The following is a 26,930-nucleotide window of genomic DNA, read 5'->3' on the forward strand; positions in this document are numbered from 1 at the left end:
ATTGAAGCCATTTCGATAAGAGGTAACCTGGATTGTGAATCGTCGTGTACAGTAGGGAGACAACACCCACACAAGAACTAGACACCACTTATATGCCCACGTATTGTCCAACAAACAACGATTGTCTATAGTAATACTAGCAACTATAGACGACTGTCCCCATCACGATGAAATTTACGAAGATTATCCTGGAAAGTCGACCAAGGCTTTATACTCGTTGAATACATCAGTATGGCGCGCGTGCGGACAAAATATCTAAAGGCAGCACATACATGTTATTGCCTCAAACTATCATGGCCTAAACGGTCATAGTCCCTCTAAGAAGTTGGCTACGGAGGGAATCGCTTCACCTAAGAACTATCACATCACCTAGAAATTGATACATGACTCCTAACCTTATTTGTAATCAAAACTTTGCAATACGACTAAAATGAACCAAAGATGTCTTGTGACCCAAAACTACCTTGCTAGCAAAATATTCACATCGCGACAGATAATCGGCTTTGTAACCCAAAAATGGCCCAGTGAACCAAAATCTTCCTCATAACACAAAACCTACCATTTAATTCAAAATCCGTTGGTCGATCAAAAATCAAGAATTTACCCTGAAATCTTCCATTGTTGTGAAAGGACAATAGTCCCACATCCCTAGTTTCCGCATAATGAACTTAAAATATAATATGGAAGGGCCGCTCCACTTATTGCCAATTGGTTTTGACTTGGATTCCCGCAGAATTTAACATGATATCAGAGCTAGGTCCCATATGCGGGGTGTAGGCCGATTAGTAGCCATCGTGACCCGAGTGGGCACATGTACTCCCGTGACCGAATGACTGGTCATTCGTATGACCTGCACGTGGGGTGGACCGTGACCGATGTCACCTGCACACCCAAGATCCACACGTGCGTAGGTCCACATGTTAGGCCGAGTGACTGGCCTTACACGTGAGAGAGGGTGTGAAAGGACAAATAGTCCCACATCCCTACTTTCCACATAATGAACTTAAAATATAATATGGAAGGACCGCTCCACTTATTGTCAATTGGTTTTGAGTTGGTTAACAACCGGAGAACTAAATTCCTCCATAAATATTGGAAGAATGTTTTTTTTTGGGGGGTCATTTTGCAAGTATAGATAGTTTTCTCTTGTTTATGGGTAGTTTGCTCTTTAAAGTTTAACCCAAAGTGTGCATCCAAAAGGCACTGGCCAAACAGACACCACACAACATGGAGTAACAAGTAACAACCCTAACCTGATCCCCTTAAACTAGTGTATCAACTTTAGGTTAGCCCAGTGCCCTAGCTCATGGTTTAAGCAATTAATGAGGAACAACTCCCACTTAAAAATTACCGAACTTCAATTCCCAACTAAACCAAATATACTACCAACTGTTGTTTTTCTCTAACCTGTAACATCTTTCCCGCGAACTCCATTTCCTCTCTCTCTAAATAGATGTTCTTTCCTCTCCCAGAACTTCACCTCTTCTTCCAAGATTCTTTCCTTCTTCAATTCCCAATTCTTTAATCTTCAAACCCCAAACTCTAAAAAATCACTTCAATCTTCTACACTCTCTCATCATCATCATCAACAACATGTCTGATCTTTCTATTCTCTTCTTCTTTTCATTGATCTCCATTGTTACACTAGTCCTTTCTCAACCTTCTCCACCCGAAGGTAGTAGTAACTTCCATTTCATTTACTTCTCTCTCCCAATTTTTTGACTTTTCATTTTCTTGATTTTAATTTTTGTTCTTGTTTCTAGGAATTCTCATTGACTGTGGAGCTCTGAACACTTCAACAATCGAAGGTCAACAATGGGTACCTGATACAGATTACATCTCAGTTGGCGTATCAAAAGCTATAGAAATCCCCGATGTTCTTCCGATTTTGTCAAATGTTAGATCGTTTCCTTTAACCGGTGGTGGAGGTGACCGGAAACAGAAGAAATTTTGTTATAGCATACCAGTATGGAGGAATTGGAAGTACTTGATTAGAACTACTTACTATTACGGAGGTGTTAATGGCGGTGACTTTGATTTACCACCAGTTTTTGATCAGATTGTTGATGGAACAATCTGGACTGTTGTTAATACCACCGAGGAATATGTTCGAGGCTTATCGTCTTATTATGAAGGGGTGTTTGTTGCTAGAGGAAGGTCAATGAGTGTTTGTATTGGTGTCAATACTTATACTGATTCTGACCCTTTCATTTCTGCTTTGGAAGTTATTGTTTTAGGAGATTCTTTGTATAATACCACTGATTTTACAAAGTATGGTTTGAGTCTTGTTGCTAGGAACAATTTTGGATATGAGGATTCCATTGTCAGGTGAGTTTCTTCCTATGCTATGTAAATTTGGGTGGTTGACATATTGAGTTTTCATTGTTATTGAATGCTTGCACTGCGTAGTGTCATGTTTTATGTGGAATTGCCAATTTCATGTAGTCTTATTTGGTAATTTTTAGATGTTCTTTTGAAAAGTATAACACGGTAATTCTGGTGGTTGACATGCATATTGAGATTTTTGTTATGGTATCTATCTTGAATGCTTGCACTGCGTAATGTCATGTTTTATGTGAAATTGCCAATTGTATGTAACCTTATTTGGTAATATGGAGCCATCAGTTTAAGCAGTTCCATGTATATGGTGTTTTCTCTTCCTTCCGTTTTGATTGCTTGAAGTGATTCAATTTTGCTTGACAATGTCAGATTTCCGGATGACGCGTTTGATCGATATTGGGAACCATATGGGGACAACAACCCTATCATACAAAGTGTTAGAAATGTGTCGTCTTCTGATTTTTGGAATCTCCCACCTTCGAATGTGTTTGACACTGCGCTGACAACTGACGAAGGAAAGCCTATGGAATTACAATGGCCTCCAGTATCTCTTCCAAAATCCCTCTACTATGTTGCTCTATACTTTGCAGGCAGTCGGGATGCTACTTCGAGAAGTTCAAGAACATTTGACGTAGATGTAAACGGAATTAAATATTATCGCAAGTTGAAAGTTACTCCATCTGGAGTTGTTGTATTTGCAACTCGCTGGCCACTCTCTGGTCTTACAAACATAACTCTGACACCTGCCGCTGGATCAAAAGGTTCACCTTTGATCAATGCCGGGGAGATTTTTAGCCTACTTCCCCTTGGAGGAAGAACTATTGCGCGAGATGGTTTGATTACTGAATTCCTTCATCTCTTATTTAATGAGTCCTGGCATATTTTCCTCCTTGCACACAATTCATGAAAATCTCAGATTTCATTTACTAACACAACCGGGTGAGATCAACCGTTGGGACACTAACAAGACTGGCATGAATAGTTAACATTTGTACCATGTTCTTGTGCCTTCCCCAAAGATGGTTGATGCTGGAAGGAGGAGTTGTGCCAGGGTTTATCTTTGTCATTCGCATTGTTTTTTTTTTTGACATGGGGTGTTCGTTTTCTTGCAGTAATTGCTTTAGAGGGAGTGAAAAGTAGTCTTCAGAATCCCCCTGCTGATTGGAATGGTGATCCATGTATGCCTCTCGGTTATTCATGGACTGGAGTTACATGCTCCTCAAAAAGAAATCGTATTCGCGTAACATCTTTGTGAGTTAGGACTTGCGCGTCTTGATACATTTCGCTCTGTTCTCATGTTTTTAAGTACTGACCAAGCCTTTCTTGTTTTTTGCTACTAGAAACTTGTCAAATATGGATCTTTCAGGAACAATATCCCCTAGTGTTGCCAATTTGACTGCATTGACTAAAATGTAAGTTTGTCAAACTACTAGCTCTTGGTTAAGTTGAGAATCTGGTGGTACATTGCAAATTCTCAATCTGAGTAAAATTTTTCTTTTATGAATTACAGCATGCTTGCGAACAACAACTTAACGGGACCAGTACCAGATCTCAGTTCTTTAAGGGGGCTGCAGAGATTGTAAGTCATCTTTGTTTTCCTTCTGACCTTGTATGTAGTGTCATCAGCACCATTAAATAGTTATATCACAAATTGTTGATAGTTAATTCAATTCACTTTAGTTGACTGTTCCTTTTTGTGCATTGCATGATGACCCAAATGGTTGGCCCCTCTGGGGCAACCTTCAAATGTGTTTTTGCAAGGCATTTGGTGCTTCTCCTTTTCTGACATTCTGGTTTTTGTGAAGGCATTTGCAGAATAATCAGTTAACTGGAACAATTCCTTCGTCTTTTGGGGCTATTGGCAGCCTCCGTGAACTGTAAGTTTCACTATCTTAAGATAACCTACAGTCTTGGAACTTCACCTCCATGTCAACAATTTCACGAATTTATACTTCTACTTTTATCCACATACCAGATTCATTCAGAACAACTTCCTGACCGGTCAAGTTCCAAGCAACCTTAAGCAAAAACCTGGATTGCGCTTTAGGTAAGTGAAAACATCGATGCTATCAATCATATGGGCATATGTCTGTCTATTGGTATCTGAAGCAAGTTTATGATTTCCTTTATTTCTCAGGTTTTCACCTGGAAACAACTTTTCGTCTTCATCACCTTCTTCCCGAACATAGTTTGTACATCCCAAAGGAAAACTATTTAGTTGATGTAGTTACATTATCTTGATGCGTCCTGGGAACTTCACTGACTTATAATCCACTATTTTCCCAAGTATCATCTCCACAACATGTCTTCTAGGAAGCTGAATGTTACATTTGCAGGCTATTTTTTTGTTGCTAAGCTTTCGCTTTGCTAGAGAACCAAATTTTTCATCGGCCTACTGGTTGTGTATATGTGTCGCGCTATTACCTCCTGAATTTTTCTTTTGGTGTTGCATATATATTGTATTGTAAATGTATGTTTGGAAAAATATTATTTGAAATGGGTGAGATTGATATGCTTCAAAAGACATTGTTTTCTGATCCTTCCAATTCATTACGCACTTTAAACACTCACGAAGAAGCCTTTGCCCCCTTATTCACATCCATTTATTTTTTGAAATTTGAAATTTTGAAACCCTGCTGCAAGTATAACAGTCATATTAATAATACTACTAGTATCACTATCAGCAAGCTTCAGAATTTTACTAGACAAAGAAAATGGAAATGAAAGGTAAAGTACTAGACAGAGGAGTTTCATCAATAGCGCCAAAGCCGGTCAGGCAATTATTATTAGTGGTCCGGATTAGACCACCACACAATTTTCAACTCAGTGCCCTGCGCCCCTGCCCTCCCCCTGTACTAGTGAAAAAATCGATGAAAAGTACTTATACAAACAGTTTAACAAGTGCTTGTGTTTGTCTAATATAAAAAAAAATTGCATGTTATGTTTCTAAACAATTACAGAAAACAGGCAGTGTACTCTGATTTATGTTTGTCAATGCTTAGACTAACATAAACAAATTTGTCTTCGATGATCAACGTGGTACGTTATTGAATAGTAAGTACATGCATTAAGATAACAATGCAGTCAGTAATTGATTTGAGATCTGTTGAATCTTAACGTATTTTTTTTAATCTTCCTCTGGTCTGTCTGTCTTAACTATAACATGATTCTATCAGAGCATCTCAATATTGTAATTAAGCTTTAATTTTAATTTTGTACTTTTTATTGTTTAGGAACTAACTAATTCACAAACCCAAGAAATCCTCTTGGATATGAAATCGAAAGGAACTTGTTAGCTTATTATATCTTTGCGTATCTGATTAGATGGGTAAACAAGAAAACTTGCAAAACTGTTACGAAGGGTTACCAAATTTCACGACAGGTTAACACTCCAGGAGATCTACAGGGGAGGAGACCTTGAACATGGAGGGGCTGTAATGAGACACAGTTTTGGTACATTCACTTTGGAGGCAAGGTTTTTGTGGGAGATTTAGATAGCATTTTCATAAATTGATGGATCATTTCACATGTTGTGCAAGAATAATGTCTTGAGACATAAATGAGGGTTGGCGATGAGGATTCAGTAAAAATTATATGCATCATATAGTACCACTGTAGAATTTAGATCCCATCTGAATAACAATGAATGTAATTCACCTCTACACAAGTACTCCTAGTACATATCATCAGATCCAAAACCAAACCCCAAAAAAACAAACACAATGAACTTTAATCAAAAAAATAAAATAAAAGATGAACACAATAAAAAAAAAATTGAAGTTGCAAAAAGAAAAAAGAATTCGAAAATTCATCATCTCTCTACACTGATTTTCTTGAGACTAATTGGAAACAGAGGAGGCAATGAATAACTACTTCTTGTTCCTCCTCCTTGTGAACAAAGTGGCATATTAAGAACAGGTTTAATCCTAATACTAGTAGATTTTGTTCTTTCTAATCCTTTTTTAATTCTCTTCACATGTTTATCTCTATTCCACAACCCTCCTTTACTTGCCTGCTTACCATCCGCTTCGATATCCATACCCGAATTCGAAGACGAAGAAGAAGATGATGATGATGATGAAGATGAAGATGGTGATAATGTTGATGCTCTCTGTTTCTTTAACCTCAATAATTCTTTCCATAAAAGTGTACATTTTGGTGGTCTTGGAGATGGGTCTTCGTCTGTAAACCAGTTCATTCTACTAGTTTCTGTAGCTTGATGTGCTTCCTTCTTTATTCCTGCTCCTACACTATCATTACTATTATTATTACATTTAGTCTGTCCTGGTGCTACTGCTTGTTCTTCTTCCTCTTCTTCTATTTCTACTGCTTCTTCGTCTTCTTTCGGTTTAAGACTGATCTTACTGAGTCTCTCTGAATGTTGCATTTGCCAAAACGGAAGTAGTTTACCTTCGAAAAACAGTTCGTCTGCTGCGATCATGTTTGTAGTGGTAGGAGCAGATTCATTAGAAAGAAACTCAAAATCTACATTCCGACCTTTACTATCCTTTTCTTGAGGAGCTTTTGGGATGATTCTGCTTGGACTTATGGAGATGAAATTCTTGTCGTCGAGGAAATCAGCTGAGAATGAGATCCGAGGACCGGATATCGGCTCTGTGGATCTGGAATCATCACTAGTTTCTGAAGAGACCACCATTTGTGTTTGATTTTCGTTGTTTAGCCCTTCTTGATTATTGTTTGAAGTTGAGAAGAGAGGAAATTAATGAGATTTGGAGTGAGTGAGTTAGAGAGAGGAGAGGAGCATGCATGAATGAGGAGAGTGTGTTATATAAAGACAGGTGGTGGTGGTGGTGTTTAATGGTACTAGCCAGTAAATGTTGTTTTGGACGGTGAAATGAATATTCAGTTACAGACTTACAGTGTATTTATTTATTTATTTATAAATGGTCTTGTGATGAAAGCTTAAACTAGTTAAGCAGCTACCACTTGTGTTTATGATTATGGGGACATCACATGGAACCCGAGGGAGCTAAAAGACAAACTAAAGGTTTAACACTTACGCTAATGCAAAGTCTAGCCCTCTGGTGACACATTAAAAAGTTCTCTTTCACGACATATCCGAAGTCTTAGCGCGGTAGGATACCGGAAGCCATAAATAAAGATAGTGTGTTTTATAAAAGGTCGACTTTTTTGCTTCAATAAATCATTCTGAAATTGTACATCCAAACCAATTTCTTTCATTTTAATTTCTAGAAATCAAAAAGTTATTTCTAAATACGTATCCAAATACTATAAGAAAACGAAATTTTACTTCTGATTTCTAGAATTGACTTGTACTTCTGAAGAATAAAAGTTCGAGATTATGGAGTATGTAGTAAAAGAAAAGCTTAATTTTGACAATCCAACTGTAAAATGAGATGAAAAATTACGGCCTCACAAAAATCAAAAAAAGTGATATCTTTACTTTTCCATTCTTCCTGGCATGGAAATAGCAGTTGTTTTTATGCCAGGGCATAATAACTTAAGAGGCTGGACATTGTCGACCTTTAAAACTACATCATTCATTTGGATAAACATGAGCAAAAAGTATGGCTAAATGTGTAGCCTAATGTTTTATAGAGTTGTTAATTGCTAAACAACAACCTCATTAAAGGGTATAATCTTCTTCTTTATTGTCTTGGAAGAGGCAACAAAAGAGCAATTAGAGTTATTGAGATAATCTAGATTCTAGAGTCATTTATTAGGAGATTTTAGTCAAACACTAGATGAAGATTTAAATCATTATGATAATGTAAGCTTGATTATTCACTACTTATGCCTACAAGATTATAACATGGGAGAACAGTTTAAAGCATGTGAAGATCACATGAGACACTACTAATCTGCATGTGATCCACCTAAAACCCCAACTAGTTTATAAGATCATATTCATAAACATATCGCATTAGTTTGACCTTAAATATCCTTTGAAAAGTGTGACTGTTGGTGGTAATTTGGCTTCTCCATAATGCATAGGATGAGCATTTTTGTCTTCGTAGATTTCTTTTTCTAAAATCATACACAAATATCATGCAACTAGTTTAATTTGAATAATCATTAAATTGATGTTCAACTAAGACAGGCGTGAGGACCACAACCAAACCAAGACTTAGTACGTGGGACTCAACTTCATTGCTTTTGCCAGGACATCAACAGCCACGGTGCCGTCTTACAGATTTTAAGTGTTATGGGCAAACTCAAAATATGGGGCTTCTTTCAAAGGATTTTCAAGATAGAGCTAGGATTTTAAATTACGAGAAATAAATTTATATATTTAAAGCCATAACTAAGAATTGGCTATGCAGCAGACGGCCACCCAAAAAATTTTAGCCATTTTGGTTCAGATGTTGTATTCTAAGCTTGTAATCTGGCTTAACAAAAATTAAAAATTTAGCGACGCTTGTAGCTACAACAAAATATTTAGTAACAATTTTAACAAGCCATAACTGTCGGTAATGTAAATAACTATGACAAGACGTTTTAGAAACATTTATTCATGTGACAAATTGACTATAATTAAAAAGTTTTTTTTTAGGTCCCCAATAATTTGGGGCTATAGGCGACCGCCTAGACAACCTAGTGCATAGTACGGCTAGCCTTATTGCATATGATATACAGTGAAAACCACGTGAACTCAACTTCCTTGCAATGTTAGGCAGCAGATAACTCTATTTTTAGATGTCATAGCATTTATTACGTTTTTACAAACACCATCTTTGGTTACACTGGAGGTGGTGTGTTGCGTTTGCAAGTACTTTTACCAGCAAGTTACCTTAAATGAATAATTTCTTGCATTTTCACGTAATATCAGACCAGTACCATGTTGTTAGGAATATATTAAATGAAGCACCAAAATCTAGTTTAACCTAACTAGGTAGTGGTGTAGTAATGCAAATGGAGTAAAAAGATGATTCTTTTGGTTCTAGATAGACTAGAACTGGGAAGTGCGATGATAATATCGTGTTTGATGCAAAAATATGGATACATATCCTATGATTAATGTGTTGATGCTGAAAAGAAATATGACATTTGAGCTTCCATAACTACCACATATCGACAGCCGCTAGGAGAAGCGAAGAAGGTTGATAAGAATTCGTATTGTGTTAGGGTTAGTGCTGAGTGAGTACCCATTCTTTTATCTTGAAGGTAAGATATAATGCATACACTTACAAAGAAAATCTAGAACCTGATGAGGGATTTTCAAGTGTCATAATTCAAAATAATTCTTTTGGCTATTCAGTGGCACAAATAGAGAGTTATTTTAATCATTGGAGTGTTATAAGAAGATTGAACAGAAAAACCCCGCATTTATTAAGTTTCCAATGAAGTGAACCTTCACCGCTTTGAGATGCTTTGATTTGTTGAATTAGATGAACATTATTTGGAGAAAAAAACTGAAGTGCAGTAAGTCATCATCCAAATTTGATAACAAATGTTTAACTTAAGAGTTTTCACCTTGGCAAAAAATAAGATAATCGTCTGCAAAAATAAGATGGTTAATACCGGGACATTGTACTCCACCTTGCTTATCCTTATGGATGAACATTCTATACAAATAATAAACATATAAGGTGTGAGAGGATCATCTTGTCTGAGAAAAGTTGACATGAACATTCATTTATGGTAGATTAATATATTGATATGAAAAAGGGAGGGTACCAAGTATACCACCAATTTTTTCCTTACAGAAGGAAATAATTTTGCAGCATGAACTTAAGTCCTAGATTAAAGCGGACAAGAAAATAATTTTGGATAATCTCTGAAAGAGATTCATAAACGTACAACTTGCCTGTAATTTTAATTATATATATGAAATCAATATATTGTGAAAAATAAAAGTTAAGCAAGACACAAAACATTTTGTTAACGGGAAAAACTTTAAAGCATAAAACCCAAACCTCATCCAATTTGAACACATTATATTAGGTCGTTACAAACACTAACTTATTGTAAAACTTTCGTCTAGAATAATTGAGACTGAATAAACCCTACTAGATACTCTGCTTCAGTTGTGCCCTTACGTTTCTCATTTCTCATAAGAACTTATACACTTAATTCCACTAGCTGATGTTTTTTGCCTCCCTAGGAGTTGCTCGACAGTTCATCGTGAAGACTAGCGCTACCCTACCTCCAACAGGACGCCTGGTGATTTCCTTTCTGATTCTAGATCAAGGATATAGAAATAGGTTCCATGGATTAGATTCAATCTTAGAGGGTTATATAATCTTCTATCAACACAAGAATCACCAGCTATTTGGACTGCAACTTATGATGTATTCTTGTGAAAATCTTACAAAAAATATTTATAAGTTATATACATTTGTGCTTGTAGTTCTCTGTCAAATCAGGATTTAGTATGAAGTTATTGAATAACCTGATATCAAAAGGAATTGAATAGACAAGAATTACACATAAGACAAATACAAGAACAAGTTACGAAACTATGTTTTTTCAAGATGGGTGAACCCATGCTTAACGAATCCCAAGTGAAGTATTTCAAAGTAGAACCTTAGATCTCGAAGATCCTTAGATAACAAACTTTGCAACAAGATACACATGAATGTAGGGATTGAGTTTTCCTTATTGCTAATGTCTACAATTTATAGCGACCAATCAAGACTGGGTTGCTTAGGATTTAAGCAATGAATCTTTTGTAACCCAAGTTAATTAGCAATTTCTAAATCAAAGTCATTCCTTAAGATACAAAAGTTATTTCTTTAGAAAAATCTTGACTTGCAATGAGGTTTTTTCCATGGTTTGAAGTTGTTGATGACTGTTAGCTTAAGTGAATTCTATGAAAAGAATTACCACCAAAGATAACTTCACACTTTCAAGAAAAGAACTAGACATTTCAATCAAAGGAATTAGCAAAGAAATAAAAATTCGTAAGTGTGCAAAAAGTTTGCGGGTAATCCAAAGAAGATCGAATGATCCAAAAGTAATTAGAGTTATGAAACGACTCATTAAGCTTTTTAGGTCCATGACCAACAAATGTCAAGTCTGTGAACCATGAGAGAGAAAAAAATAGAACTTTTTCTTTGTAGGTTCGCGAATTCAAATAGGTAAGTTTGGAACTCAAATGTGAAAAGGCTACCAAGAATACTTGTGAAGTTCGCGAATTCACCTCTTTAGGTTCGCGAACTCACCTCTTTAGGTCTGCGAGCTCACAAGCTCTAAGGACAGAAGAATTCTCTTTTACTAAGTTCACGAACTCAACCTTTTAGGTGCGAGAATTCAAATCACTTTAAAGCTTAAGAAAAGTTTTTCTTTTATAGGTTTGCAAACTCACCGTGATTAGTTCACGAACCAAAATACAAAGGTTCTTAGAGAAATTCTCCACAATAGTCCGTGAACTCACCGTATTAGGTTCAAGACTTTATTTGCCTAATATTTTGAGTTTCACAAGCTTAAAGGTTCACAAACTTAATTTTTGGGTTTGTGAATTCAAGTAATTGAAAATAATAAGTAGTAAATTACCAAAACAAAACCTTACAAACTCAAGAATCAATTTGCAAGCCTTAAGATTTTCATTAACACTTGTGATTTTATCTCAAGTTCAGTTTCAAGTTCTAAACAAGCATATACTTGGAAGTCGAAATATCACTAGACTTAAGCAAGAAGATAATATGTGATATGATCTTCTTTGAATATGATCATTTTCTAACATCCTCGAAATTTTCAACAGTATATAGATAGATAGATAGATATATGGAAACGGGTTCAAAAGGAAAGACCAGTCTTCATTACTTACCTTGATGAAGTTTTTTGAATTGATGTCTTCGTGTGGTCTCCAATTCTTTATTTTCCTTAAATATGGAAAATCCTAAGATTCTATTACCTAATTTATTCCAAACCGAAGATGAATTTAGCAAGTTAAATCAAGAAACAATTTTGGCATCTAAAATATGTAAAAATATTTGACATACCAAGGTATGTAGGTTCAACCGAGCATTTTCTCTAACGTAATATGGTAAAAGATAGGTTGGAAAAGTTTAGAAGAGGAACCTTATTTCTGGAGAATGTCTAAAAGAAAATACCATTCAAGTCTCAGATGCTTTGGACATGTCAAAATATCGCGCCCCGTTCGTTTCTTTTCTTCTTCATTCTTCCCTTCTTCATATGATCAATCAATATGTCAGTGATATGACTTTGGGAAACACATGTTGCTTGATAAAGGTAATACGATGCACATAAATATGGTATTTAACATATTAATTAGTTATAAGCTTATGAATTCTATTATAATAAAATTACATAGGTTAATGGGTTGATATAATCATATAAAAAAGAAAAAAAAATCATCCTTAGAAACAAGTGTTTTAAAGGTATAATTGAGTTGTTTAAGAAGATGTCTAGTTCTAAATAAAATTTGAACCATTAGAACGATGTCCTTACCTACAACGTGTCGTATGTGTTGGTAGAATCCTGCTTAAAAGCCATCAATCCTAGAAGCATCCCCTTTATTATCTGAATACTATATTTTTGACTTCCTCTTATTAAAAGATAAAAGATGGAAGTACGAAGAATGTTATCTTTTGGAGTGATATAAGGTGCAACCTGCAGATCAAGAAATTCATTGGATGAGAAATAGATGTGACTTTATTAAAGTAGTTAACGCGAAGACAATCCAATGATCGACGTCGAAGAAATTCAATGTAGTTTTTGGCACAGTCACTTGTGATAGCTTAAAGAACTTGATTATACCCAACTGCTAGATCCAAGCTGAAGCAGAAACCGTGTTGTGAGCTATAATAATACAAACCTTGTTAATGTTGTAAATGAAAAATCATGTTGTTATAGTTAGGAAGATATGAACATCATCAAAGATTATATATTTATTTATTTGAGGATATGTTTGATAGCAATTAATTCCATGGAATTAGAATTGACTATTTTTCCACGAAATTCGAATTAACACGTATACCTTTATTTGATCAGGAATTCAACCCCGAGGAATTATGGACCCATTTAAAACAAAGTGCGGTAAAATAAAATATTTGAACTTAATTTCTTAAAATAAAATAAAATCTTAGATTGTTTCCCTTATACTGGGTTTTGTGGCCTCATTGACAAGATTCACAATGTAAGTCACCTTGGGAATTGAAAGAGATCATGTCTTATAATTGTGAATCAAAGAAAGAAGAAATGAATAATCGCTTCACCTTAGTGATACGAAATCGTTATAGGAATTGGGTGGAACACATAGTGATTTTCCATTAGATAGAATGCAATAACAAAGAAAAGTGAGACCAAAAATTTTAGAAGGGATAAATTCTCCAACGATGAATTGTCATACACTTTTATTTATTTTTTTTATCTACGGGAAACCAAGTTTGAGATTTAGACCATGCATCTTTCTCCATCTTTTTTTTTAAAAGCATAACGGATCTTCCCAAGTTGAATACTCATAAAATAAAACTTAGCGTCTACGATATTATTTCTATGGAATACTTTTCCTTTAGATACTTTTCTTTCCCTACCATCAACACGACGTAAATTCTACAAATAGGCTTGTAAGGAAACTCCAATAGGACTAACCAAATCTGATGGTTTGTCTTCCAGGTGAATAGACAAACTCACTTTTTGCAGTAGGGAAATTGTTTCTCGACCCAAACAGAAGCACTCGTGGCACCAAGGGATGGTCGTCCCAGGATGAAAGGAGACTCATATCAAGTTGAGTCGAGACTCGTCTCATGTTGAGACGACCATCCCTAAGTGCTACGACAACGGTTATTTCGTAATTTAAAAACCAATGGTTATATGTACTTCTACCTATATAAGCATACGAATACAACGATTTTAAACACACTCAATTACTATTTTCTCTTTATTTTCACAATTTTCTTTCAATTTTTTTTTTAAATTTCTTCACTATATTTCTTGTTTTCATTCATTTATGGATCCGAATTTGGAATATGAGGAAGCGCAAGTGGAAGTATTTCTGCAACAACAACAACAAGGGTTTATCCATCAACTGGATCAAATGCATGTAGATTCAGATGACGACATAATGATCACCAACACCATGATATATAAAATTATACACGGTCCAAGTTCCGCGAGATCCATAACCAGGAGCTGTATTGAGAAGAATATATACGTGGATATTTCGAGAGGAAAGTCACCAACAAATGACTCGTGATTATTTTCTTAATAGAAGTATTGTGTACTCTGATCAAGATTTTTAACATCGCTACCGAATGCCACAACATTTTTGGATTATTGGAGAGCCTTGTCGGGTCTACCCTAAATTCAACTATCAATTTGATGCACGAAACATACGAGGGTTGAGTGCTGAACAAAAGGTGACTTCATCCCTAAGGATTCTAGGTTATAGTTACTTGCGGATGCCTGTGATGAGTACTTCCGTATGGACAAAACAACAATATACGATAATCTCAAAATATTATGCGAAAATGTAGTCAACCATTTTGGTCCATGTTTTTACGTCAACCAACGTAAGATCATGTCGACCGACTACGATGAAAATAAGAAGATAAAATTTCCAGGAATGCTAGGTAGCCTTGATTGCATGCATTGGGCGTGACATGGATGTCTCTATTCTTGGCAAGGTCAGTATAAGGGCCACTACACAAAACCAATTGTAGTTATGGAAGCGGAGACTTCCTATGATTATTGGATATGGCATGTTTTTTTTCTAGTCTCCCGGTTTTTAACAACGATATTAATATTTTGCACAAATTATTCGAAGAATTTAAGTATGAAAATTCTTCATCTGCTATATCCACCATCAACGACAATAACCATAACATGAGGTATTTTCTGGCTTATGGAATCTATCCAGCGTAGTCAACTTTAGTTTAAGCTTACGTTGAGATACCTATAAATGGGGAATTTTTCCGTGCTCAAAGGTTGTTTAATAAAAAAACAGGTGACCTGTAGGAAGGATGTGGAACGAACATTTGAAATTTTGAAGAGAAAGTCCATATAATTTTTGGACCATATCTTTTGCTTAAACCTATAGAAATGAATAGGATTGTGCTCACCTACATCATTTTGCACAATATGATAATCGAGGAAACTCGATAGGACAAAAGCTGGGTTCATTATCCAGATAAAAAATTGAGGAAAGAATTTCAACCCGCCTGGGGTGTGCCCGCAAGAGAGTATAGAATGGTAGAAGAGAGAATTCAAAATAAAGGTTTTATATTTTATACTACGGGATGATCTCACTGCACACTTGTGGCATAATTTTGGAAGAATAAACCCTCGCATGATTTAGTTTTCTTTATTATAATTTGAGGGTTTAGTTTAATTTGGAATTTTAGTTGATGGTTTTGTTTTCTTTCTTTTAAATGACAGTGTAGTTTTCTTTCTCTTATTGTAATGTGATTTGTTTAACTTGGTTGAATTTGAAATTAAAGATCCAATTGAAAAAAAAAAGACACCAAAATTGAAACTCAAAGTACTGATTTGATTGAATCTAAAACAAAGAATTACATTGAAATTAAACTAAGTGTTGCATCCAGAATTTAAAACTAAGCCAGTGTAATGGAAGTATTGGATTCCTCATCTAAGGTGTCCTCCTCAGCAGAGTCAACATCAACTGGTGTTGGGCGTTGTTGTGCCCTACATGCTTGAATTTCATTTTCTTCTTGCCAGAATTTCAACTGTGCCTCATTCATCTTTGTCATGTCCATTCACATTATCCTCTCATGTGTGCATTAAAAATATTCTTTACAACTGCCTTACGACCTTTCTTCATTTCTGAAGATATTTTCTTATACTCGACTATTTTGAAAATATCATTCTTTTCTAGTTTTACAAAAGATATAGTGAAGCTGAAATTCTGAAGTTGATTATGATTTTGCAGCATCTTGAGCTTTCTTTCTTTGTTTTTTTTTTTGTTTTTTTTCACACCCACTCTTTCCATTTATCAGTTTTTCCATTAAGTCAGATTTGAATTACCATATACTAATTCACTAGTGTTGGGGTGAGGGTTTGAGTTTGTTTCTGGTGAAGAAAAAGGAGAACCTTGAGAATCATGTTGGATCCACCGTGTTGGGATTGACTACCATGTTGGGGTGCACCGTGTTGGGGTACACCATATTCATCCAACATATCAGGGTTATATTGGTTCAGCTTTTTGAGGATGTGGAAGCATTCTTCGTGCTTGAAACTCGTACCTCTTGTTCTTTGTCATTCCTCTCAAGTTTTTCTTTGCTGCAATTTTATTAATATATAAATTAGCTATTACAATAAATTGATAAAAGATTTCAAAATCAATTTAACAATTTGAAATGCAACTTACCACATCGACATCAGTATCACAGTTTCCTCTTTCTCGTGTCATTTGCATCATCAAAGCTACACAATTGTTCAGGTCTTTGCTAATTGTACCAAAATGACTTGACAACCCAAGAGCATCACGGTTTTTTGGTCCCAGTTTCCTGGCAAAATTGTGAAAAAATGTTCCCCCAAAGCAAATGATGTGGTTGTTGAACACCATTGATTGGATCAAGCGTAAATACTACGTAACCTCTACAAACAACTTTATCATCATCCAGACTAAATTTTGGACCGCGAACTCTTTGTGATGAATTATTTTGTGTTTCCGATGGGGTTGCCATTTTTTTGAGAGTTTTTTTCTAAGATTGAGGTGAAACTAGTTAGATGTTTGAGATTGAGGACTTTTTAGGAGTTTGAGATTGAAAGATGAAGAATGAAGTGAAATTATAAGAAATTATGTGTGCAGAAGGTGTGGTTTTGGAGTTGAAATTGGATGTATTTGAAAAGTGAAATTATAACAATTGGACGAGACTAGCCGTTGTCGGTCCAATCAATGACGCTCAGGATGGGATGAATCTCGTCTCATTCTGATACGACTTTCGTCTCAGTTGAGGCCAATCGGCCTATGTAGACGTGCTCGGCTCAGGTTGAGCCGACCGTGTCAAACTGAGACTCAATAAATATAAACCCTCGTATTGGAGGGTTTGCCCATTTCATTTTACTTGTTTGCCAGCCCAATTGTGGGTTAAAATGGACAAATTTGTTTGTTTTCCCATCCATTGAACTTGCTCTAAGTGTGTAAAAAGGATGTGTTGCAGATCCATTAATCAAGTGTGTTATTTGCAAGTGCTGGATGCACAAGGTCACAGCTTCTCATCAAGAAAACCAAAAATACTAATGGGGGTGCCAGAATTAGTGGGGGTGTACCAAGTCAAGGTAAAAACAGTTTTGTCCTATATGAAAATCTGCTTTGTCTTATTATAATATTGGTACACCACACCAATGTAGTCAATTTCGCTTGTACCGGCCGAAATATCGGCGGAATTTCGTGTACCGGTGTTAGAGCGAAACGAAAACACAAATATCGCGGTACGATATTTAGCCGATAATATCGGCCGATATATATGAAACGATACAGTCCGGTTTTCCCGATATGGGACAGTTTCGGATTTTTTTGTGAACGTCAGGTCAATTTAAGAATTTTAAATGAAGGGAAGGATAAAATCCCTAAATCTCATCGAAATTTTTGGCAGAAAAATCTTCACAAACCCTTCTTGGCAGCCGTTTTTTTTCTTCTTAATGTCAATGGCGAGATTCAATTGATGGTCGATCTGTTAACAAGAGGTTAGGGTTTTGATAGTTAATTTCTTTTTTTGCCGTGATTTGTATCTAATTATTCTTTGATGAATTATTTGTTAAATCTTGATACATTTTTGCTTTAGATTTCCTTCTCTGTGGTTTGATTTTGTTCCTTTACACTGGGCATTACACACTGCAGTAGCAATTTTTCGTTTCACTCAGGATTTGGGATTAGCAGAGTTGATTATTGTGACATCCTTTTACTGCCTTATGTTATTGGTAGTCACTTTCTAGCACATTTTGACTAAGATTCAACTTTTCCATCCTTTAAGAGTATATCATGGAGGCTGGTAGCTCACTTGGAGGTGGTTTAGCAAGTCCCTGTTGGGGTACTACAAATTCTTTTACTTGTCCAATCCTATGTTCTTAATATGATGGATATGATACTGATGATTTGATGTGCGACTCTAATTATGGACTATTTGGTGGAGATGATGGAGCTACGGAAGATTATGATATCTATGATGAATCAAATGAATTTGATTAAAAATGTAATGTCCCTGTTTAATTATCATTCTATATAGTGAACTTTAAAGTTATGAAGTTGCTCCCCTTTTCCCAATTTGAACTTCACATGTCGGCTCTTATGTTTTGAATGAACTTGTTTTGTTTTTCTAAAATTGATACATTTTTATCTTGTCTAATTTTTTGTGAAACAATATAAATTATATATATATATATATATATATATATATATATATATATATATATATATATATATATATATATATATTTAGAACCGATATTACACCGATATTTGAAACCGAGATCTCCCCGATACAATGTTGTCCCAGTGTACCGGTCCTCGGCCGAGACAAACCGGTATCCGATATTAACTACACCTAATTTGGTACCCGTGTTAGCAATGTTGAAGAAAACTCCCTTATATGTAACCTCTGTTAATTAGTAGATCCAGCTTGTATTAATGTGTGCGCTCGAGTATTATATGGTGACAGAAACCATAAATACTGGACTCCATTATTAGCTTGTACTAAGTATTAACTGCTGGAGATAACTATTACTCATTACTAATTAAATACTGTATGAGGCTAGCTCTAGTCTCTAGCTAATTAACACGATTCATCAATAATTCCCAGTCTGCAGAATAGTAGTAGTATTACAGAGTCTTGACTCATCAATAAATCCAACAGAGAGACAATCGGACAACATAATCCAGCTTTTAAAAATCAGGACTACAGACACAAAGATTAAATCATCAAACATAATATCAGTAGTACAACTTGTACGTAATATGCCGTATTCTTTCTTATCATCAACAACATGTGCACACTTGTCGATGCAGCACCCAGGGCTAGTGCCCCCTCCCCTTGACCCTGGAACCCCATTATCCATCCAAAAAACACAGCTGCATCCGAATGGCAATAGAGATGGGTCACTTCACTCGGGGTCAGATCAGACAGAGGCTCAGAATATATCAGAAAACACTAAAATCAGAAACAGGGACAGCATTGCGAAAAAATGGTCCAATTTCTTTGATTGGGAGATGGAGGTTTGGGGTAGCAGACACGTGTACTCACTCTCACGTGGTTGAGTAAGTAAGAATCTCTCTGTGCTTAGCTGGTTCATTTTTGGATTAGGATTTAATACAAACCGGTAGATTTTAAATGTTAATTAGCTGGAGAAATCAAGTTAAGTTGGACTTCTTTGACTAAGAGAGTGTTTTAAAAAACAAGGAATTTGTTTGCCGATCTAGTTGGCCATGTTTTCCTTGGTCCTGTGGGCAGGCAGATTCAAGAAGTGCTGCTAGTGTTGTTTTTCTATGTTCTTTCTACCTACCGAATTACCAATTCGAGGATTTATGGGTTGCAATCGAATGATAAAATATGAGTTGTCAATGGCAATTAAAACAGAGAGTTGGACCACATTTTGTAGATTTCTCATTGTGAAACAGGGAAGTTATTGTCGAATTTGAATAGTGAAATGGAATTGGTACCCTCTTGACTTGGAATCCTCTTCGTTTGACTGCTGGTTTACGTCGAGCTTGGCACCCTCTTTCGATATAAAGTCCAGCCGAGTTTTTAAACACAAGAAGCAAAAGTCAGAAACAAAAATAATTTGCTTCACAAAAAGAACTGTTTTACTTCGCTCAAAACAAGGGAGTCTGGACTGTCTCAAAACTTAACATGGTGTGCAAACTGCATTTGGGGATGGATAAACTACTAGCTGTTTATGCAGTGTGCATTGACTCTAGTACTTGGTATTCATGCACGTCAAGGCACATAAACCGTGGTGCATCTTATCTGAAGGAGGCGCTAGTTTTTATTCGATCCATACCCAACCACAAAATCTGTGGCAAAAGAAGGAAACACTGAAGAAAGCGCCAACAGATATGGAAAAGAATTTCCCATCTTCATAAGAATTCCCAGCACCCAAAGAAGATTATAGTGTCATTTACAAGGTTTGGAAGGGTAATGAGTGTAAGATACAGACGGTGTGCAGTTTTGCACTTCCAAGGTTGATTTTACCTCACATTTTCTCAATAAAGATTTCTCTTTTGAGACACAATAGATTATGGTGTTCATGAATCATGATTGCTTGTAGCCAATCCTACAGATTTGACAACATTGAAACTACAAAAAGCAGTGAAATTATGAGTCGCCAAAATCTTTTTTTGAAGATATTTCATCATATGAAAAAGATTTCTAGGTGATGAAATGAAGCAACAAAAAGTTAACGATGTATATGTATTCTTTATACATTGTTAATCAATCCGTTCTAGCAATCTTTCATTGAAACTTGCAGTAAATATTCAAAGAATTGGATAACAGAAGTTCAACTTTGTGCATAGCCTTTCGAATTCGTTTCGTTTGTTTTATTCATACTCGAAGAACCTTCCGCGGTTCAAACTTGGAAGTAACCAATCCACCGGTCTCAAACTTGGAAACAAAACTCGAAATATTTGGAAGAAACATACCAAGACTTTAAACCAGAGAACATAGTTTTCTAACTTCAGCGTTTTCGGCCTTAACAGCAGTAGCAGCAGCAAGTCAATATGCTGGTGGATACCTCCTCTATGAGGATGCTCAACTAGATTCGTAGCAACAACACGAACATTGGACCAGAAGAATTGTATTTGTTGTAAGCATTTCCTGCCTCCAAGATGGACTTCTCAGCCCTACCTCCACTCAGTAATATTAACTTGGCTACAGAAGGAAGCTTCTAGCTTTCTTCTTGAAGTTCCATTATCCGGGTTTTGACTGATAACAGTAGCATAATCACCAGAACTCTAGCTTGAGTATCTCTACCACCTACACGATGTTCAACTAAACAAGGATTGATCCAAGAGGAATTACATTACCACCATCAAATTAGCTGCCTCTCCCCTTCTATATACTGTATGCTGAAAACCTGTTTCGAGCAGGTAATCTTTGCATCCTTATATTTTGAATCCCTCGCGAAGATTTTGGTTCAGAAGCTAAATTGTTAGATACTCAAACTCTGTCTCTTGACCAAAATCATTGACTGAGTAACATTTATCTTGCACGTAACCTTCCTCTTTCATTACCCAAAACAAGTGGCCTAAGGTATCGTAGATTATCTCATGTTGTGGGTGAATTCTGTCATCAACAGTGAACTTGTGAACCTCTTTCTTAATCTCAATCCAACTTAAACCTGTATCCTTTTTTATTCCCATCTCCTTCATTTTCCTTATAACATTGGCTCTTTCTGCTTTTTTTCCTTCAGAAGAATAAATCTTAGCCATCAAAATATAAGGAGTTGAGCTCTCCGGTGCAGCTAACTGCAATTTGTCCGCTGCATATTGACCAATCTTTGAATCTCCATGAATGCTACAAGCCCCAAGCAAGGCTTGCCAGAGTAAAACCCCTGGTTCCATAGGTAAACTCTCGATGAAATTCTTAGCTTCATTTAACAATCCTGCTCGACCCAACATGTCAACTACACATGCATAATGCTCCAGCCGTGGGTTGATTCCATGCAGTTTAGACATAGATTTCAAAAATTCCATACCCTTTTGAATTGACCCGATATGGCTGCAAGCATGAAGCAATGATAAAAATGTTACATCAGTTGGTTCTATTCCTTCTAAACTCATCCCTTCGTACAATTTAAGCGCTTCAAAGCCTAAGCCATGACGTGCAAAAGCCGCAATCATAGAATTCCAAGAGACTGCATTTCTTTCTTCCATCTGACTAAAGATACTGATAGACTCAGTCAAGTCACCACACTTGGAGTACATATTGATTAGACCATTGTTGACAAAAAGACTCGAGCTGAAATTTTTCTTGATCACCAGAGAATGAATTTGCTTCCCTACAGATAAAGATGTATCAGTACCAAACACACCAAGAACAGCTGACAGCATGTTGGCATCGATCTTGATACCAGCTTTCACCATTTTAATAAATACCTGTAGAGCTTCATCTTCTAATCCATTTTGAGCAAAACCCACGAGAATTACTGTCATGGAAATCTCATCAATTTCTCTAGCAGAGTCGAAGATTTGACAAGCATCTTCCACAAAACCACACTTAGAGTACATATCCATAAGTGAACTTTCAATGCACAAATCAGATTCAAGTCCTAATTTCAATACAAGCCCATGAATCTGACGACCCTCTCTTGGTACACGTAAACCAGAGCACGCCGTTAACGAACTCGAATACGTCAAAGAATTAGGCTCTACATCCCCATGACACATCTCAAAAAACAAACCCAAGCTCTCTTGAAACAACCGACTTTGAGCTAGACCAGAAATTACCGCTGTCCAAGTAATAACATTTCTCTCGCACATCTCGTCAAACACCCTCTTTCCCGACCCCGAACACCCACATTTGAAATAACAAGTAACTAAACAATTCCCAACAGAAAGTTCCATCCCATAACCATTAAGAAACGCCAAAGAATGCATCATCTTACACACATAAAGCATACTGGGTTTATCACAGACAGATAAGATAGTAGTTAATGTCGCCCGATCAAACCTATTCAAAGCCGAACCTCTCATTCTCTTAAAAGCATTAAACCCTTTTTCGAATTCCCCAATCCTGACATAACCCGATATCAACGAATTCCATGAAACTGTATCTTTCATTGGCATCTCATCAAACAGTTTGGCTGCATAATATATTTTCCCACACTTCGAGTACATAGAAACCAAAGAGTTCCAAACAACGAGGATATTACGATCATTGGATTGGGCATATGGGTAAAAGTAATAAGGGTTCTTGATAATGGAAGCATGAATAGAAGACCCGAGACGAAAATTACCATCTTTTCCACAGTTAGAGAGGGTGAGACTAGTGTTTATAAAGTTTGAAGATATTTGAAAATCTTTTCTTTTTCTTTCTAGAAGAAGGGATTGTTGAGGGATTTGAAAGGGTTTTGTGATTGCTGCAGAAAAGGTAGAGTTGAATCTGGTGAATATATTGATTGGTTTCATCCATGAAAAGGTACGCAGTTAATATTGCAGTCGGTGAAGATGATTTAGCCTGCGAACGAGTGCCGGAATTGGTTGATCTACTAAATCCTAAAAAAAAATACATATAACTCAACTAATCCTTAAATTAAGGACTAATTAAAAAATTATCAAACTCAATACTCCCTCTGTCCCAAAATTGATAAGCTAGTCATTTTTAAATTCTGTCTCATTAATAGTTGATTGGGAAAATGCACCGATACGGGGTGCAATGTTGGAAATCTGCCACAACATTTAAAAATTTGGAAAAATGTCTCTTTCTGTCAAAAACCCAGTTAAGTCACATGTGTGGTCTCTCACACGCGAAAAAAAAACCTTTAGAATTTAAGTTTCAGGGTTTAAAATTCAGGTTGATGGTTCAGGGTTTAAGGTTCAAGTGATGGCGACGGTGGTTTTTGTAGTGGTTCTGGTAGTGATCGTGGCCTTACACATGTGACTTAACTGGGTTGGATGACAAAGTTAACGGAATGGGGTATTTTTCCAACTTTTTTTAGCGTTGGGTCATATTTCCAACATTGCGCCTCATATTGGGGCATTTTCCCAATTTTCCCTTGTTGATTTTATGTTATTGATAGTCAAATGGGAAGTGATCACTGCCCAATTGTGCTTATCACTGATTACAATCAACCAAAACTTTGGAAGCCATTCAAATTTTTTCAAACTTGGTTAAACGATAAAAGGTGTGTTGTAGAGATAACTAAAGCATGGAGTACTCAAGTCCAAGGTTCAGATGCTTTCAAACTCACTAAAAGGTTGCAGTTCACTAGAATTGCTCTGGCCAAGCGGAATAGAAAGCACTTTGGTGACATTAATCTTAAGGTGGATTCTCTTCAACAAGAACTCTCCAATTTACAAGCTCTTTCATATTCTCAGGAAACTACTTCCAAAGCCTTTCAAGTAAATGAAGAACTTCAAAAATGGAATCATATTCAGCATGAATTCAACAAGCAGAAATCTAGAGATAATTTTCTTAAAAATATGGACAATAATACCAAGTATTTCCATTCTCTTTACAAGAGGAAAAGAGCTAGAAATAATATTGACTCTCTCAAAGATAGAAATGGTAATTGGGTTCATTCAAGAGATCAAGTGGCAAATCTCCTTACAGAAAATTTTCAAGATATTAGCACTTCTTATAATCCTCGTATTGAAGAAAGATTTTATAATCATCTTCCCACTATTATCACTGATGAAGATAACAGACTGCTTGTTGCTATTCCAACTGATGAGGAGATCTTTAGCATCTTAAAAAGTATGGAAAATTGGTCAACACCAGGATCAGAAGGATTTCAAGCAGGTTTTTGTAGGTCTCAATGGAATATTGTAGGTGAAGATGTATGTGAAATGGTGAAAAACTTTTTCATCTCCAATTATATTCTTCAATCTCTCAATAAGACATATATCTCTTTAATTCCTAAAACTAGAAAACCTACTACACCCTCTGAATTCAGACCAATCAGTTTATGAAATACTTCTTACAAGATTGTCTCAAAGATCTTAGTCTCAAGAATGAAGCCTTTAATGGATCGTATTATATCCGCTTATCAAGCGGATTATGTGTCCGGTAGATTAATCAATGATAACACTATTATTGTACATGAACTTATTCACTCAATGAAGAAGAAAGAAGGTGAAGGTAGTTGGTTAGCTCTTAAAGTAGACATGTAGAAAGCTTTTGAAAAACTTGAATGGTGTTTTATCTTAAAAGTCATGAGAAGTTTTGGTTTATGTGAGGAATGGGCTCAACTTATTCAGCAGTGCATCAACACAACTTCTTTATCTGTACAACTTAATGGTTCTCCTTGTGATGAATTAAATCCTTCAAGAGGAATCCGATAGGGAGATCCTCTATCTCCTTATCTGTTTATCATGGCAATGGAATGGTTTTCTAGAACTCTTACTTCAGCTCATCATGCAAAAGAAATCCAGGTATTAAAGCAGCTAGAGGTGCACCTCCTATTAATCATTTGCTCTTGCTGATGATTATCTTATCTTTACACATGCTAATTTAACCAGTATTACTAATTTCTTACAAGTCATTGAAGATTTTGGTTCTCAATCTGGTCAGGTCATTAATTTTGACAAATCATCCATTTTATTTAGCAATAACTTGGATCATTCTTATTATGCTCTCTTAGTAAAATCCTTGGTGTAAAGAATATGGAAGTAATGAGAAATACCTGGGATCTCCACTTCTTATAGGTAAATATAAAGTGAAATCTTTTGAATAAATTAACACTGCTTTTGAAATAAGACTTGCTACTTGGCAAGGTGAAACAATGTGTCAAGCTGGTAGAGGTACTATGGTGAAAGCTATTCTAATGTTGTTCCATTGTATCAAATGAGTACATTTTAAGATTCCTAAAAAGTTGATTAAAAAGTTGGATTCATTACAAAGAAAGTTCTTCTGGGGATATAAGTCCAATAGAGGTAACAATCCAACTTCATGGAGTAATATGTGCATTCCAAAAGAATTTGGAGGCCTAGTTTTTAGAGATTTGGAGATGTTGAATCATGTTATATTCATCAGAATGGCTTGGAGAATTAGCACACAATCTGATCTGTTGTGTGTTAAATTATTGAAGGCTAAATAATATTTTAAAAGTGAAGAATTTCTGCATATTCAAGATGAAAGAGAATATGGAAGGGTGTTGAAGTTGGCCTCAAGATTTTACAAAACAATGTGTGTATGGAGATAAATAATGGGAAGAAAACACGCATTTGGCATGACAATTGGATCATCATTCTGGAGGTTAAACTGATTCCTTCTTGTCCAAGTCAATGGAGTTATAAGTACGTTTTCGAATTCATAGTTCCAAATACTTCTTCTTGGAATGTTAGTTTACTGCATACTCTTTTTTCTCCAAAAGTCGTAGACAGAATCACAAGAATGCACATCAATATGAAAGAAGACGATGTTATTAGATGGAGGCCTACGAAGGATGGTTTATTCACAGTAAAAAGTGCGTATAACAAGCTTGTAGAAAATAGAGTTTTTCAACAAGCTGCATTTAATACTATTCCCAAAAAAGTATGGAAAGCTCTCTGGAAAATAAAGATTCCACATAGAATCAATCTCTTCATTTGGAAGTATCTCAAGGATATAGTGAAGACAAAAGATAAGACAACTTGGTTCAATAAAAACATTGGCACTCAGTGCAACATCTGCAACTGCCCTGTGGAATCTGTCTTCCAACTTCTCCTAGAATGCAGATTTGCTAGAACTATACGGATGCATCTTACTAGAGCACTGCTCGGTCAACCTCGCAACCGTTGCTATCTCAAGATTGTTTTTCAAGTTTAGTTGATCAAAAATATATACTTGAATTCTAGTCTACTTATAGCTACGTCTCGGATTATGATAGAATGTGTAGTTGAGATTTAGACTTCACGGCGTGCACCAATTGAAGATGAAAATCTACTAAGGAGCTTGGAGGAACTTCATCGACAAAAGGTATGTGGAGACAAAAACTTATCTATCACTCAGAAGTCTATTCTATTCTATCTTCTAATGAGACTAATT

General features: G+C 35.9%; 2 protein-coding genes across 2 annotated transcripts; one reads left to right on the forward strand and one right to left on the reverse strand.

Moving 5' to 3' along the window:
- The first annotated feature begins 1,439 nt into the window (after positions 1–1,439).
- LOC113361641 (leucine-rich repeat receptor-like serine/threonine-protein kinase At2g14510) lies at positions 1,440–4,881 on the forward strand. The gene is made up of 9 exons (XM_026604819.1): positions 1,440–1,675; positions 1,764–2,328; positions 2,710–3,173; positions 3,453–3,591; positions 3,681–3,752; positions 3,851–3,919; positions 4,146–4,217; positions 4,316–4,387; positions 4,478–4,881. Exons 1-9 carry the CDS (start codon positions 1,594–1,596, stop codon positions 4,527–4,529), a joined length of 1,587 nt encoding a protein of 528 aa, XP_026460604.1. The 5' UTR covers positions 1,440–1,593; the 3' UTR covers positions 4,530–4,881.
- Positions 4,882–20,595: 15,714 nt separating this feature from the next.
- LOC113357397 (pentatricopeptide repeat-containing protein At3g05340-like) lies at positions 20,596–23,557 on the reverse strand. The gene has a single exon (XM_026600771.1). It carries the CDS (start codon positions 23,369–23,371, stop codon positions 21,386–21,388), a length of 1,986 nt encoding a protein of 661 aa, XP_026456556.1. The 5' UTR covers positions 23,372–23,557; the 3' UTR covers positions 20,596–21,385.
- Between the last annotated feature and the right edge of the window lie 3,373 nt (positions 23,558–26,930).

The sequence above is a fragment of the Papaver somniferum genome, chromosome 3 (assembly GCF_003573695.1).
Source record: "Papaver somniferum cultivar HN1 chromosome 3, ASM357369v1, whole genome shotgun sequence".
NCBI lineage: Eukaryota > Viridiplantae > Streptophyta > Magnoliopsida > Ranunculales > Papaveraceae > Papaver > Papaver somniferum.

Excerpts from the sequence above, each read along its gene's own strand:
- LOC113361641 (XM_026604819.1), top strand. The coding sequence starts at position 1,594 with ATGTCTGATCTTTCTATTCTCTTCTTCTTTTCATTGATCTCCATTGTT. Across the intron at positions 3,174-3,452 it reads AAGAACTATTGCGCGAGATG|TAATTGCTTTAGAGGGAGTG; the intron begins GTTTGATTACTG and ends GTTTTCTTGCAG. Across the intron at positions 4,388-4,477 it reads AAACCTGGATTGCGCTTTAG|GTTTTCACCTGGAAACAACT; the intron begins GTAAGTGAAAAC and ends TTTATTTCTCAG.
- LOC113357397 (XM_026600771.1), bottom strand. The coding sequence starts at position 23,371 with ATGAAACCAATCAATATATTCACCAGATTCAACTCTACCTTTTCTGCA.